The 16220-nt window shown below is 39.6% G+C and overlaps 1 protein-coding gene and 1 long non-coding RNA gene across 3 annotated transcripts in view; one reads left to right on the top strand and one right to left on the bottom strand.

The window, feature by feature from the left end:
* LOC147578249 (uncharacterized) overlaps positions 1–16220 on the top strand; it is a 99199-nt gene that overhangs the window by 20366 nt on the left and 62613 nt on the right. Inside the window, exon 2 of the long non-coding RNA XR_015254989.1 lies at positions 14680–14949. This is a non-coding gene — a long non-coding RNA (uncharacterized LOC147578249). The remainder of the gene's footprint in view (positions 1–14679; positions 14950–16220) is intronic.
* Positions 1–16220, bottom strand: part of CTTNBP2NL (CTTNBP2 N-terminal like) — a 53399-nt gene that overhangs the window by 34339 nt on the left and 2840 nt on the right. The window contains exons 1-3 of one of the 2 annotated variants that reach the window (XM_086717851.1): positions 9001–9313; positions 6159–6282; positions 2896–3003 (exon numbers count right to left, since the gene is read on the bottom strand). In XM_086717851.1, the coding sequence (XP_086573977.1) occupies positions 2896–2994 (99 nt within the window). In that variant the 5' untranslated portion in view covers positions 2995–3003; positions 6159–6282; positions 9001–9313. Of the gene's footprint in view, positions 1–2895; positions 3004–6158; positions 6283–9000; positions 9314–16220 lie in introns of those variants that run through there. The other variant, XM_025912754.2, reaches the window with a different exon arrangement.

Genomic DNA, 16220 nt, shown 5'->3' with positions numbered 1-16220 from the left:
CTGTAAAAGTCAACTGTAATCTGTAGGGGGAACTGCTTCCTGGAGTCCTCCTGCCCATAGCGGTAGATTCTCAGGTGAGTCTGTTTAACACATTACCAAACTATTGTGGTTTTCTAAAATCTGATTGCTATTTATAATGGCTCCTAGAAAATGCTTTCTGGGTTTTAAAAGGAGCCATTACCATGAACCAAGAGCTTCCTGGTGCAGCCCAGGCAGTGAACTCTTCGGGTTCTAAGCTGATGACGCCTATCCACACGAGAGCCAGGATCACAGATGAGAACCAAGAGAAAGAAGTGGGAAAACAACAGGCAATAGGAGTGAGGATTGAGGAATGAGCTCAAATTTTCCCCAATTCTTTTTTTTCTTCTCTTCATTGAGCAGATAAACCCGGGATAAAAAATGGGAGGGTGTCCTGGGTTTAACCAGGTTAGGACTACTGGTAACAATGGGATAGGGTTATGAAAAATAGAATAGTTTCCAGCGATATACAGGGAAAGAAAGAAAATTCACCAATAGTGACAAAAGGGAAGGCCTGTGAAGGTGGCAAAAATGAATCACCAGCCAGAGTGAACATTTATATGCAATATGTGCTGGCAGGGGAGTCATTAAAAAACTGGGCACTGTTGAGGGCAAACTAGAGGCATCCATTCATATTATTAGCAACCAATGACCGTTCCTTGGATATGGCATATACAATATGCACTGAAAGAATATACATAAAGGGAAAAAAAATGAATCCTACACTGTTGGGAGTATTTGCAATGCCGGGCAAATACTTGCAGTGTTACACACCAATACTAGTTATTAATCATTTATTCTTATCTCAGAGAAGGAAGCTTTGCTCCAGAAAGACTAAATGACTTGACCAAAGTCATAGTTCTAATTACTGGTATGGAAGGCAAAGACTCAGGCAATGACCTTTATTATTTTTTTTTTTAATTTTTTTTTCAACGTTTATTTATTTTTGGGACAGAGAGAGACAGAGCATGAACGGGGGAGGGGCAGAGAGAGAGGGAGACACAGAATCAGAAACAGGCTCCAGGCTCTGAGCCATCAGCCCAGAGCCCGACGCGGGGCTCGAACTCACGGACCGCGAGATCGTGACCTGGCTGAAGTCGGACGCTTAACCGACTGCGCCACCCAGGCGCCCCTCAGGCAATGACCTTTAACATATGTGCCTTGGCACGTGTCGAAGCTATAAACGTGATCCCCTGGGAAGCCATGCAAACCAAGACTGAAGTAAGCAGGGAAAGGAAGAGAATATGACCAACTCCATCCCCCCACATCAGAAGGGAATCACCTCATGCACTCTGGAGAGGGAAACCACTGGAAATTACTTATCACACGTTACAAAGCCACAAGGGAAAGCCAACAAACAAAAATCCAATAGTTTTCAGTGATAAACTACCCTAAGGCATATTTATTAGACAGAAATGTCAGTCTTTTTCGGTCAGCCTTGAAAGACAAACTAGCACGTCACTTTAAATTTAATAGCATACAGAAATAACAGGTTTAGATTTTATTTTTATCACAATTATAATTTCAGAATAATCCAAGAAAAGACTACCCAGGTTTGACTAAATGAACACATTTACTCTTCTATCACTGCAGGAAAGGAAAAGGCAAGCTAGAGAAGAGAAAAGCTATAGCTTTTTGTATGAACTCGACTGAGTGGTTATTGTTAGCTACTCAGGAAATCACCGATTCTCTGAGCCTCCTGGAATGGCAATGAGAAAATTATCTTTGTTGCTATAAAAAATGTCTTCAACAATGGAGGGTGATATGAACACATATGAAATATTAATGCAATATTTAAGAAGGAGCTAGGATAATTTTGAAAACGGAAAACAACAAAGTACTTCATAAACCTTTTACCAGTGAGCTTCAAAATGTACACTGATAACAGAGAACAAACTGAGGGTTGGTGGGGGTGGGGCAAATGGGTGATGGGCATGAAGGAGGGCACTTGCTGGGATGAGCACTGGGTATCATATGTACGTGATGAATCACTGGGCTCTACTCCTGAAGCCAGGACTACACTGTATGTTAACTAACTTGAGAAGAAAAAACAAAACAAAACAAAACCAGATGTATATTGATACAAGCTCTAACTACAACTGGAAACTACAAAAATCTTGTTAGATCCTTAGACCGGGTGCATTTTGCAGGGGCTCTGCTCTCTCCAGCATGCTCAAGTCTCTCTCCTTTGGTCACTTGTCCTCCTTCTCCTCTTCCTGCTGCTCAGATACTCTTACTGTCTTTTCTTCGCCTCTCCAAGTCTGATCTCAGGACAGATTGGGAAACATTCTTACAGAGGTGTAAGGGATTCACAATACCTGAGTTATACTCCCTTGTATTTTTTCAATTAGACTTTGTTTTTTAGAGCAGTTTTAGGCTTACAGAAAAATTGAGTGGAAAGTAGAGTTTCCATATAACACACACCCACTTCCCCCCCTTGTGTCTTAGCAGATATCACACACTAAAACAAACGAATCCTTCAACAGGGGTCTAGAAAATCCAGAGATGGTCTTCATGGAGTCCTTTATCTCCCAGATATTATACACTGAATTTTGGTATATGGCTGTATATATATGTTTTTAGGAAGCAGGTTTCATCAGGTTCTGAAGCAATTGGCATTCAAAAATGGGTAAGGCCTCTAAGCTAAAAAAAAATGACGTTCAAGATGCAGACTAAAGGAAATATTTTGGAGTCAGAAAGGCTTTACCAGTGTCCCTAAAATCATACCACGCAAGGTGGCTGCGGGAGCAAGTATCAGTATGTATATCCAGGCCTCTAACTTCAACAGGGGCTATAGAAATACCTTGGTTAAAGAAATTACAACCAATGCAATGACTTTCAAAACATACGATGACCTCTTTTTTTCTTTTAACATACCTTTAAAGCCTCTATCACAAGGTCCCTTGCTTCAAGCTCTCCTTCAAGAATACTGAATAGTGTTAGGAGTTCAGGCTTACTGAGTTTTTCCAGATTCATCCTGAAAGCCTAAAACAAAGACAATGATCAGACAATCTCCAGAAGACAGAGTTGGTTTGATACGGCTAAGGAAAAAAAATAAAGTGAGTCACACAAGGAAAGAGCCACAATCACAGCATAAAATGCCTTAAGGCAGCAAATGGTTAGAATTAAGTTTAAAAAAAAATGGGAGCTTTCTGATGTTAATCATAAACTGAGCAGTAAGAGAAAATAAAATTCACCTTAAGTATGAATTTCGTCATCACTCACAAGGATCAATTTTCCATCATTTTTCCTCCAGGCATATTTACAAACATCCTGGGAGGTCTCAGAAAGAATTAGTCACTAGTTTTGTTCACCAGAAGTGCAGGTAAAATTGTGCTACAGTGAATACTATTTCACCGAAAAATTGTTAGAGCATGAAAATATTTCTCAGTTTTAAATTTTTTTTTTTTCAACGTTTATTTATTTTTGGGACAGAGAGAGACAGAGCATGAACGGGGGAGGGGCAGAGAGAGAGGAAGACACAGAATCGGAAACAGGCTCCAGGCTCTGAGCCATCAGCCCAGAGCCTGACGCGGGGCTCAAACTCACGGACCGCGAGATCGTGACCTGGCTGAAGTCGGACCCTTAACCGACTGTGCCACCCAGGCGCCCCAATATTTCTCAGTTTTAGATAACCGAATTCCTAAACTGTATATAAAACATTCTGGCATCCCTCTGAAGTTGGTTGAAATGAAATTTAAGCAAAGAGAATGTCCGGTGGCAGTATGGGAGAAATTTTTCTTTTAAACTGTCTGTTTACTTTCACAGGGAACCTCAGTGCAACCATATACAAATACACTTTTACGTAGTTTCTCAAAATATATTGTCGTTTAAACATCTTCATTGGACAGGCTACTACTAACTGAATTTATCTGACTCCCCAAGTTCCCGTTTCTGTGAAGTCCTGCATCTTTTGAGACATGTTAAATGGCAAACCGCATAGCACAAACTCAATCCTTTCCACAAGATTAATTTCTCAAAAGCCACATATAGACAGAAGTTAGATTGCCAGACAATTTTCAAAGGGTCTTCTGACAGGGTGCACAGTGAGATACATTTTTGAACTTCCAAAGCTGAGTAAATACTCCTTTCCTTCTTCTGTATTGTACTTGCAAATTGTCACTTCCATATAGTTTTCTTTAAAGGGAATTGCAACATGACAAGTTCACACACCCTCCCGTAATTCCCAACTCTTATGAGCACATTAAATTTTAGGAGGCACACAAAAGAGTCATTGATTCCTTCCAGACCTACTGCCTCTAAGTGCAGGAAAGCATGTAGGAAAGGCACACTTCACTGTGTTGTCAGATTATGTTCCAGGACATGCTGTACAAATCTTTTGCCACACGGCAAAATATGTTCAATCAAACTTCCGCTCTGCTGACTTTCTAACTACTGAGTTTTAGCAACTAGTGAGTGATCCTCACTTCAGCATTACAGAAGACATCTCACAACAGGTATTTTACAAATAAATAAAAACAAAAACAAAACCCCACACCTAATAAAGCTACACTTAATTTAAGCTATGTCGGAAAGAGGGGCGCCTGGGTGGCTCAGTTGTTTAAGTGTCCGACTTTGGCTCAGGTCATGATCTCATGGTTTGTGTGTTCGAGCCTCACGTCAGGCTCCGTGCTGACAGCTTGCTCAGAGCCCAGAGCCTGCTCTGGATTCTGTCTCCCTTTCTCTCTGCCCCTCCCCGGCTCACACTCTGTCTCGGTCTCTCTCAAAAATAAACATTAAAAAAAAATTAAAAAAAAAGATATGTTGGAAAGAGCATGCAGCTTTGTAGACAGATGGATGTCAGGTCTGCATCTTCAAGTCTGCATCTTCTAGTTGTGGGATTTCTTTTTCTTTTCTTTTTTTTTTTTTTTACGTTTATTTATTTTTGAGAGATAAGAGAGAGACAGAGCGTAAGTGGGGGAGGAGCAGAGAGAGAAGGAGACAGAGAATCCAAAGCAGGATCCAGGCTGAGTTGTCAGCACAGAGCCCGACGCGGGGCTCGAACTCAAAAATCGGTTGAGTCACACTGGTTTCTTAGATAAAACCCTTCCCCCTCTTCCTGAAGGTTTCATATTTTAATATCTCAGAAATTATAAAGCAGAGGGAAAATCTCATCATTTTAAGCCCATCCTCTTCCCTCCCATGATGTTCAGCAGAATAATGGGCATCTGTGAAGGTACTCTGTAAATACCAACTACACTGAGTAAATCAACTGGATGGAGAAGCACCAAAGTAAAGATGATGGTGTTCAGACATATTCTTTTTTCTTTCAGTATTTTTGTAGTCCTTAAATACTCTTATTTAGAGATCTAAAACTGGGGCTTAAGGAAGCAATGTGATGTGAGTAAAGCATGACAGACGGGGGGGGGGGGCGGTGAGGAGTATAGAATTTTAGTCTGAGCTCTGCTACTAAGCAACTCTGTGGCTTTGAGGACAAAAAGTACCCAGTTAGACTGGCACGCAGTCTCCTCACAGGTAAAATCAGCCTAGATAATCTCTGAAGTCCTTCTTGGTTCCATTTAAGCTTTCATGGGTAAAAATCAAGAATTGTTAGAGAATCCAATGAACTAAGACTAAAGTGAATATACAAAGAACTAAAACCGACTGTACCTAAATCAAAGTCTTGGATCTGCTGTAATAAATACACATCCTCATAAAGGAGTAAAATTGAAACACTCTTTAGAGCCACTTTAATTATAAAGGAGTCCAGCCCTGACAAGAAAAAATTCCATTCTTTGTCAATGGTATAAAGAATAATATTCTTGTTATCTACATTTATAAATCACTTCTGCACACAAATTTCAATATCTGGCACATCCTGCCAATATGTGCCCATTCACCCAGCTTAGTGTCTACATGAAGTGAAGACAATGCAAATCTGACACAGGAGGAAGAAAAGGGCCACAGCTATGTGACTGAAAAGCAATAGGTCTGTTTGTACATGTTCCCATAACCTTTCTTTATCAATATTAAAATTCAACAGTTCTTTGCTGTTCTTTATTATTTGAATCTAATCTCAATACACAAGACATCATGATAAATTTAATATATGAAAGATAGTAAAACCGTACTGTTGCAGGATGATGGTGATATTCCTGGGAGTGGGGACGGAAGTGGGGGTGGGGGGGGGTGATACTGACCTGATAATCGGTGGTCACACTTTAGTCCTCAAGTATAAATTCTCAAGGTTTTCTTCAGTTAAAATTTGGGAAAATTGACAAATATACTCAAAATGTCATCAGCATGGTGGAAAAGTGTCCAATGCTGCAAAATAATAAGAAATTTATTGTCTATGTGACCATACTATAAACGATTTGATAAATCCCATGAATGTCAACTGTCATTGCAGCTGGTAAGGCCTGACAGGTGTAGGTTGACACAGAAAGAAGAAAATAGCCACTTCTTCAAGTTGAGGCTGAGTAATATAGGAAACATACCATGAATCTCACTTCCCTTTTGCAATTATCATTAGGGAAGGTGAGGGCTTTCAAAATCTTTTTTTTAATGTTTATTTATTTTGAGAGAGAGTGCACGCGAGTGGGGGAGATGCAGAGAATGAGGGAGAGAATCCGAAGAGGGCTCTTTGCTGACGCAGGGAGGGGGAACTCAATCTCATGACCTCATGACCTGAGCCCAAATCAAGAGTCAGACACTTAACCAACTGAGCCACCTAGGCACCCTCAAAATCTTTTTTACTTTAAAATGTCCACTGCTGTTTCAAGGACTAACTTATGAATGTCCTAGAAGAGAAAAGACAGTCTCCCTGAATTGACAAAAGCCTATTTGCTTAAATCGCCATGATTTATGCACAATATGCTCAGAGAAAAATAACATAATTACAACCGAACTTTTCAAACTGCTAAATTTGTGTAAGGTTCACACTTATCCCCTCACCTCCTGCTAATCAGTGAACAAACAAATCAACCTGTCACCACCTGGACTTTGTCTGTAAGGCTAATGACTCATCCCAGCTCCTACTTTTCATTTCTTTTTTCAAACATTAGGTGTTGAATTATATGCAAACTTTTGGTGTATGTTTTCCTAATAGTATATCAGACCCAGCAAGCTTTTAAAAAAAAAATGATAGGCTTTAAATTTTATTTGATAAACCATAATTTTGTCTTGAACTTTACGGCACTCAGTCTTAAATGAAACTCCAGTTTCTGCCTAATATATAAATTACGTGGCCCAAGACTTTCAGAAAAAGGCTGCTGCTAGCTCCAAACTAATCATCAGAAATATGATTGCCAGATTTTTGGCATGCCATATTGTAGTCTACAGACATGCTCTCTACTTGTTTTCTAAATGAGCTGTTACTTGTCACTGTCATCATCCATTAAGTGACTTTGAAAGACAAGATCATTTCAACCAGATGCTCAGCTCATTCCTTCCATTTGAATCTCTCCAAGATGCAACTTTCCTTAGAGTTTAGTGGCAGATATGTTTGTCTAAGGAACACTGCAGTCTATAAACTTGAAATAAAAACCAATGGTGGACAAGTTGTCTGGATACATTATCATATGCTGTGGTACAGCATACTAGCTGTAGCTATTATATTAAACTTTATAGTTTTCTCAGTTAAAAAATAAATACAGGGGCAACTGGCTGGCTCAGTTGATACAGCATGTGACTCTTGATCTCAAGGTTGTGGGTTCAAGCCCCACGCTGGGTGTGGGGCCTACTTAAAATAATAATAAAATAAAATAAATTTAAAAATATAAATATATATATAAGAAAAAAAGATAAATGATACATATTTTAAGACCCTGGAAAAATAAGCCTATTTATGGGATAGGTACGAAACTTATTTTTAGGGTTATCAATAAGTGATTTCAAACATCAGTTTTGCCCAGAGGACCATTCGGTCTGTTCACATGCTACTTTCCATCAAGTAAGGGCCAACAGGAGTGCAGGAGTCTTCTCCACAAACTTTTATGTGCCAACAGTCACAAGAGCTGTGGCTCTCAAGAAGGGCACCCTCATCCACCACTGAACTTCCTAAATGGCACTGCCGATTTTGCCCTGAAGGTGCATTGCCGTGGCTTGGGCTCTGTTCATTTTATTCTGACCTTTTCCCTTCCCTGGATAATGCCCAAGCTCCATTCATTCTAGTTCTGGTCGTTCCTTCTCCTTCTTGAGGAGGTCCCAGCTTTTGCTCTGGAACTCTGAATGAATCCTCCAGGAGAGCAGGCGTTGTTGCCTCTTCACCACAGAGATTGGTTGGCAGAAAAAGAAACACCCCAAACAATCTCTATAGCTGTGTAAGCAGTAGGGCAGGGTGGAGTGGAACACAAGAGGGATGTGTGTCTATCTAGTATCAGGGCGTGTGTATGTCTTTATGTGGAACCGAAGGCTTGATTTCTAAATGGTGAATGATATGGGGCATAAAAGAGGGAAAACAACATTTTTGGATGAGTCTTAGATATTTCTGGATATAGAAACACCTAAAAAAATCTACACAGATCTGTTTTCTTTTTTTTTTCCTTAAGTCAACTTGTCTAATATAAAAAACAAATCAGTTGTTTTACCCAGAAAACCATGCTTGCAACACTGGATAAAAATCACTTCTTTATTTTATACTCAGATGTCAAATTGAAGAAATTTATACTTGGGCTACAACTGACTGGGATTCAGGCCATTTAGTAAGTTTTTAGTATTAGCAATAAGATATGAGCAAAGATATAAAGCAAATTTGCTTCAGTTATGTAAGGATTTTCACATACATATCAGCTAGGCCAAGGAGGCCAATTAATTCTTAAAATTCAGAGTCAACACTGCCACACAAAGTGGGTGTTTTTTTGACAGCTTTCCACTAGATAATGTACTTCCTTAAAAACCCAAAATATATGGAATTTAAAAAATCAAATGAACATGTCCTATTTATAAACATTCAATCTAAATATGGACAAAAATGCACTGCTATTTTTAAAAATGTATCCAAAGCATCCTATTATCTGGGGGTGGAAGGCGTTGACATATTACCTTGACTATCTCAAAAAGATTGAGGTTTCTCCAGCCTCTGGCGCTTCTGGTTTTCCAGAAGCGTTATTTATGCATCTGGGGATAAGAGTGTGATCCCTCTCATTCCACTTTTGGCATTTTAGGATTAGGCTAGGGGAGAAAAACATGTCAAAATACTATTAGAAGATAATTTTCTGACCTAGAAAGCATAACTTTTGTACATTTACCTAAGAGAGCTGTTTTTGCTATTATTATTTACAAAGATTCTAAAACCAAGGCATAAAAACAAATCTCATTTTATTGAATTCTACAGCACTAAGCAATATAAGCTTTACTACATATGTCAAATCAATCTTTCAGTTGAAGATAAACGATATTCCGGCCTATTTGGATCCTTACGTGTCTATGTGTTACAATTTAAATGTTTGGACTAAATTGGGTGCCTGCCCTCATTCATATATTGAAGTCCTGATCTCCAGGCACCTCCGAATGTGATGCATTTGGAGATAGGGTCCTTAAAGAGGTAATTAAGTTTAAATGAAGTTATTAGGGTGGGCCATAATCTAATAGGGCTGTGTCTTTATAAGAGGAGGAAATTTGGACACAAACATGGGACAGGAAAAGACCACGTGAAGATGCAGGTGGAAGATGGCCATCTCCGAGTCAAAGACAGAGGCCTCAGAAGAAACCAATCCTGCTGACACATTGATTTCTGACTTCTAGCCTCCGGGAATGTGAGACCTTGCTATGGTGGCCAGAGCAAACTACTGCAACATGCACTTTTAAACGCTATTGGAACGGCTAGATCTAAGACTTCCCCTTACCGGGAGAGTGCTGGAACATATTGCTCAGAATGCCTTTTGTTTGTCCTATTGCTATCAATTTGCTTTTTCCAGCCACACTATAGACAGTGTTCTATAAAACAGGATGGTTTTGAAACAGTTTCGGAAAATACAAATTTCAGGATCCTGAAATGTAATATGAATAACGCACTTAGAAACTGCAACAGTGCTAAGGGATCAAGATGCTTGTGTATCCAATACTGTCAATATAGACTTTGAAGCAGGCCTCAAGAAACCAGTTCTGGGTCAACATTTAAATATACTTTCAGTTCTCTATTCAAACACATTCTATTCAAAGCAGATTCTAGGATACCAGATTTTCTGGATTTATGCTTGGTACAGAAATGAATGATATAATTGAGCCTATTGATGTTGATCACCACCACCTCAGAGTTTTATAGCATAGTTTTCTAAGAAGAATTCAAGCAGGAATAGTAATAACAAAAAAGACAAACATTTATTGAGCTAAATAAAAACAAAACAGAAAAGATAAACATTAATGTGTTCCAGGCAGTGTTGTAAGTACTTGACGCAAATTAATTCAATCCTCACAACAAGCTTGGATGATAGATGCTATAACCATCGTCAACCCCCCCATTTTATAGATTGGAAAAGTGAGGCACAGAGGCTAAATAACTTGCTCAAAGTCTCAGATCTAGTATGTGGCAGAAATCAGACTTGAACCAAGGTAATTGGATTCCAGGGCCTTCCTTAGTAACTACTGCTACTTGGTAACCATCATTCACATCTGATCTCATTTTATCAGCTTTAGGAATTGTGTGGTAGAAAAACCTCAGCCAAGGGGCGCCTGGGTGGCGCAGTCGGTTAAGCGTCCGACTTCAGCCAGGTCACAATCTCGCGGTCCGTGAGTTCGAGCCCCGCGTCGGGCTCTGGGCTGATGGCTCAGAGCCTGGAGCCTGTTTCTGATTCTGTGTCTCCCTCTCTCTCTGCCCCTCCCCCGTTCATGCTCTGTCTCTCTCTGTCCCAAAAATAAATAAACGTTGAAAAAAAAAAAATTTAAAAAAAAAAAAAAAAAGAAAAACCTCAGCCAAAATGAGATTCACAAAGCTGGAAGGGACCTGAGAAATAATCTAATTCAGCATTCTCCATTTTACAGATGAAAACTGAGGCCAGGGTTGTTAAGTGACTTACTGAAGATTATAGTTACACAGTAAAAGTAGGTCTAACACTTATGTCTTTTTAAGATCCAGTCTAATCCACTTTCTGGGACACCATGATGATATCAGGTTTTTGTTTTGTTTAGCTCTAAGACTTAGGCATCTCTACTTGTATCTCTCTGTGTGTGAATGTCTGTCTCTTTATCTCACTATGTGTATATGTCTATTTCTCTCACTGTCTCTCTTATTTGTTGCCAACAAGATTTATATGTATATTGAGGAAAAGAAGGAAGTGGCTCATGCCCATAAACAAACATTCAAACATCTCTTCCCCAAAACGAGGACATTTAGCACAAGGCTATTAAAAACAAGTCTGTCTACCTGGCTATCTGTTTACACCCTTTCAAGTACTCTCGTCTGAGACAAGACCGAACCAGAAGAACTACATTAGTTAAGCTACTGGAATGTATGTTAATGAAAATGAATAATAGATTTTATGTTAATATTTAAATATTAATTATTTAAATATTAATATTTAAAAAGTATGTCATTTAACATTAGGAAAATACCAGAAGCATGAAGTATATTTGTATATTTGTAAGTATATGTCACTTGGCTTTCTTTAGTTAAAATGAAATTATAACATGACTTCATTGACATATGTATGTGTATCTGTCTGTATTATCTATGTCCATCATTCCCCTAAATTTTTGTTTTTCTGAAATAATGCCACCGTGAGTCGTAAAATACCACAATGAAGGAAAAATAACATATAGATTGATTTTCTTTCCAGTAAAATGATTCATGGGCCACAATTCCAGGAGCAGCCTGAAATGCAAAAACCCTTCATATGTCAATGTAGAAGGAAGTCATGGACTCCATCAGGATTCCAAACTGGAAAGAAACAGAATGTATAGTATGGAGGATGAACCAGAAAACAGTCAAGGGATTTGTGTTGTAGCCATGCCCATAACCCGCCTCTCTGGGAACTGCAAAAAATCCCACAATGAATATTATAACTGATGGTGGTTTTTTTACTTTTTAAATTCTGATTTCCAAATTTTTTTAATGTTTATTTTTGAGAGAGAGAGAGAGAGAGGGGAGGGGGCAGAGTGGGAGGCAGAGAACCCAAAGCAGGCTCTGCACTGTCAGCGCAAAGCCCAGAGTGGGGCCTGAACCCATGAACCCCTGAGATCATGACCTGAACTGAGGTTGACCACTCAACTGACTGAGCTACCCAGGCACCCCTTAAAGTGTCTTCTAAATCAGAGATCATTGATTTTATTTTTTTGTTTGCTTGTTTTTTGTTTTGTTTTGGGGGGGGGTTAAAAAATTTAACAATTTGGTATCAGCTGAAAATTACCAACAACAGACCGAGCAATTGTTCTTTGCTCCAAAGTTCTTCAGGGACAGTAATTCTCCTAAGAGGCAGCATGTCAGTGAAAAGCTGCATGCGCTTTGGAATATGACACGCCCAGGTTTGCATCCTGGCTCTGCTACTTCATAGTACCTCGATCCACTTAACCTTTGAATTTGTTCTTCATCTATAAAATGGGATGACACCACCGACTCTAACAGGATACTGAACAGTTAAAATGAGTGACTGGTCAGTTCTCATCCCTGGAGTACATATTTGGTTTCATCAGCAAGGATAATGAAGTTTTCCTTTTGCGATGAGTTGCCAGTTTCTATCATTCGTGTTGTCTAATTTAGAAATCAAAAACAAGTTTACTCCTGACTTGGCAGGTTGATTTGCTCCAGGAAGGAGATGGCCTGGCCAGTTTCTGGGAAAGTCTGGGAGAGACAGGGTTCAGGCCAATGGTTATCTCCATACTTGAGCAAAGAAAAGGACATTCTTCTGCCTACACTAGCTTTTTGTGACTTCCAGACACAGGTGTGCTTCCACAGAATCTGTATAGCTTTTAATTAAGTCACAATACATTTTTAAAAGTTTATTTATTTATTTATTTTTGAGACAGAGAGAGCAAGCAGGGAGGAGCAAAAAGAGAGGGAGAGAGAGAATCCCAAGCTGATGTGGGGCTCAAACTCATGAACCATGAGACCATGACCTGAGCTGAAATCAAGAGTCAGACAACACCTAACTGACTGAAGCAGGCTCCCCTAACCAAGTCACAATTTTAACTTAATGACTGAGAAATTGATTTTCTAAACATATCACAGCTATTTTTTACATTATATTAAATGCATAGTGCATATGTATCTATATCCATAGTCCAGGAGCAGTTATCACATTCAACTGTTCTGTTTATATATCTGTCTTCTTAAGACTTTGCTCTCTTAGACAAATCCTCTGTCCTAATCAACTTGATGAAACTTAGCACCTAGCAGTGTGGTTCTCAGGGGTATTCAAAAAATGCTAGTTGGAAAAGAAATGTACAGCATAGTACCTTGAATTACAGCCAACAAGACTGGACTTTCTCTTTTAGCAAATGAGAAGCCAGTAAACATTTTTAACCAGGCGAGTATCATAGTGAAAGCATAGTTTTAGGAAGGTTAAGGCTTGAAGGACAGAGCTGATTTGATGTATGGGAAACTGGAAACAGGAAAAGTAGGCAGGAGAAAACTTTAACAGCATAGGTATGAGGCTAAAACGTGTGAACTAGGATGGTAGCAGTAAGGATGCACGAGAAATACTGATGCGAGAGACTCCATGCAGGATTTACAGTAACTTGGTACTGGCTCCATTTAAGGAGGTGAGAGGGGAAATAATCCCAGATCAGCTGAGCTTGTAGACTGTCTGACTCGAATAATGACGCCATTAACACAAACAGGGATGTTAGAAAAGGAACTGGTTTTGGGGGAAAATGATGACTGATATGAGGCATGCTGAATAAGAAGTTAATTATTCAGTAAACTTCCCAAGAGGAACAAATGTGTTAAGAGTCAGTGTGGTGAAAGCTAAAGGTCTAGAAGTGAAATCTTTAGGGGGTAAAGCCTTTTAAGAAAATTTCTTCTGTGCCTTCAATTTAAGAACAAGAGGCAATAGGAAGAAACTGATACATCAGACTAGACCTGATCATTTTTGTACCCCCAAATATTAGATCGCTGAAGAACCAGACTGGTTCTGTCGTTACTCCTGTACCACCTGCCCCAACAGTAAGGACTACTTAGCAGAAATGGAGAGATAGGGCACCCCTACCTTCCACACCTCCCCACAACAAAGTTAGTGCTTCTCTCTTCTTTCTGCAACTTACCTGTCACTTACCCTTCCTTCTTCTCTCCTTTATAACTTACAGTTCCTATCTCTTGTTAAAACAGTTCCTGGCTCCTCCTGGCTCTCGCCAGTCCTGGGATGGCAGACCCATAGAACTCTTCAGCCTCACCCTCCCCAAGCAGCTTTATGCAAAGGACCCAAGCAGATGCAGGGTCAGAAGGGGGGGGGGGGAGGTTGGTGTGTGTAAACCCTGTCATCCTGTGCTGTCCTATTTTCCTTTCTAGTTTCTACTGAACTCAGTAACAATTAAGGATAACATTCTTTGTGGCTCGGCAAGTCAGAAAGGATTCATTGAGCAGAAGGGATACATTTAGATTGGGAACTCTGGCTTTGGACCTGAAATACAGACTTTGGAAATACTTGGCAGGGAGGAACCATATTACTGCATTCTCTACTTCAATGCCTGCTTGTAGTCCTGTTTTCCTCAACCCACACACCCCTGTCCTGGATTCCCCCCACCTCCACTCTTAACTGCCGTCCATTGTTTCTTCTCACCTGCTCCTAGGATTGCTCCTTACTTTGGGGGACAATGGGAAAGTTGTCTTCAGAAGGCAAAAACCACTTTTGATCAAAATTACCACGGAAAATCCTTTAAATCTCACAGAAGGTACAACCCTGTATCGTCACAATGTCCACAAAACCACGTATATGACTCTGAGGATGGAGGCACTTAAGACTGTAGAGTTTGGAGTGTGACAATGGACAATTCAGAGAAGACACCAGATGGTTGAATCCCTTGCCTTTCTTTTTCTCGGGCCAGAAAAACTCAAGAAAGGTAATTGGCGTGACAAAATTATGAAACCCAGACTCTATGAGACAGACACACACACACTCTCCTAAAAATCCTTGCATCAGATGTTTGAGATCATGACATGTATAAGCTTTGTTTCCCTCAACTCAGGAATCTTAGCTATATATTGAAATACTTAAAACCAACCAAATGAAAACTAAAATCATACACAAATTCTTCATCTTTGCTAAAATGCTAAGGGAATAAAAGAATGTTTAATATTAAATTCTGTAACTCACAGGAAAGTGCTAAAAATGACAGCAATAACACCTACTAATATTGTGTGCTTCCTACATGCCAGGGACCTTGCTCTGTGATATAAATATATATATATATCATATGTATCATATATATATCATACATATATATGATACATATGATATATATATGTATATGATATATATATATAATTATTTCATGTAAACCTTAAAAAAAACCTCTAAAAATTATTTCTATGTCGCAGTTGAGGAAAATGGGATATGGTGAGATAGAAAACTCTGCCTTTGCCTGGGTCACAGAGTAAAAGAGCCAAAGAGTTGGGATTTGAACCCAGGTTTGCCTTTGGAGTCTGTGCTGTCAATTTCCATACTCCATGGCCTCACAATAAATAAGCCATTTTCTCACTGAAATGCTCTGAACTGAAACTTAGAGGATGTGATCTTTAGTTATTAGCAGGAAATAAGAAAAAATAGCCTTTAGAAACAAGCTGACAAGCCATTCCGGGGTCAACCACCACAGACGGGACAGATTTCCTCTAGAAACAAACAAATAAATAAATCCCTGCTTCTCATATCATGCCACCAAACACCAATTCAATGGCAATCCCTCGAAACACCACTCTACTCCACTCAGAAAAGCCAAGAATTCCAATCCTGTTCTGCAAATTAACTGGTAGCACTGCAAACATGATTTTGCCAAGACAAAAATCCACTGTAGACTGAACACATTACGCCCACCATAATCAGTTTGCATGATTCTTTTATTTATTTACTTATTTATTTTAAGAGAGAGCACACGCATGCGTGGCAGAGAGAGGGAGACAGAGGATCCGAAGCAGGCTCTGCACTGACAGAGCAGAGCCTGATGTGGGGCTTAAACTCCCGAACTGCAAGGTCACGACCTACGCTGAAGCCAGACGGTTAGCTTCGCTGAAGCCAGACGGTTAGCTTAACTGACTGAGCCACCCACCCAGGCACCCAAGTCTGCAGGATTCCATTCAGGAACCCAATAATATTTGTGTCCCTATTCATGTATTT

Source organism: Puma concolor, chromosome C1 (genome assembly GCF_028749965.1).
Source record: "Puma concolor isolate L17-30 chromosome C1, mPumCon1.1.hap2, whole genome shotgun sequence".
NCBI lineage: Eukaryota > Metazoa > Chordata > Mammalia > Carnivora > Felidae > Puma > Puma concolor.
The sequence above is the reverse complement of the archived record's forward strand: the minus strand, read 5'-3'. Positions and strand labels throughout refer to the sequence as shown.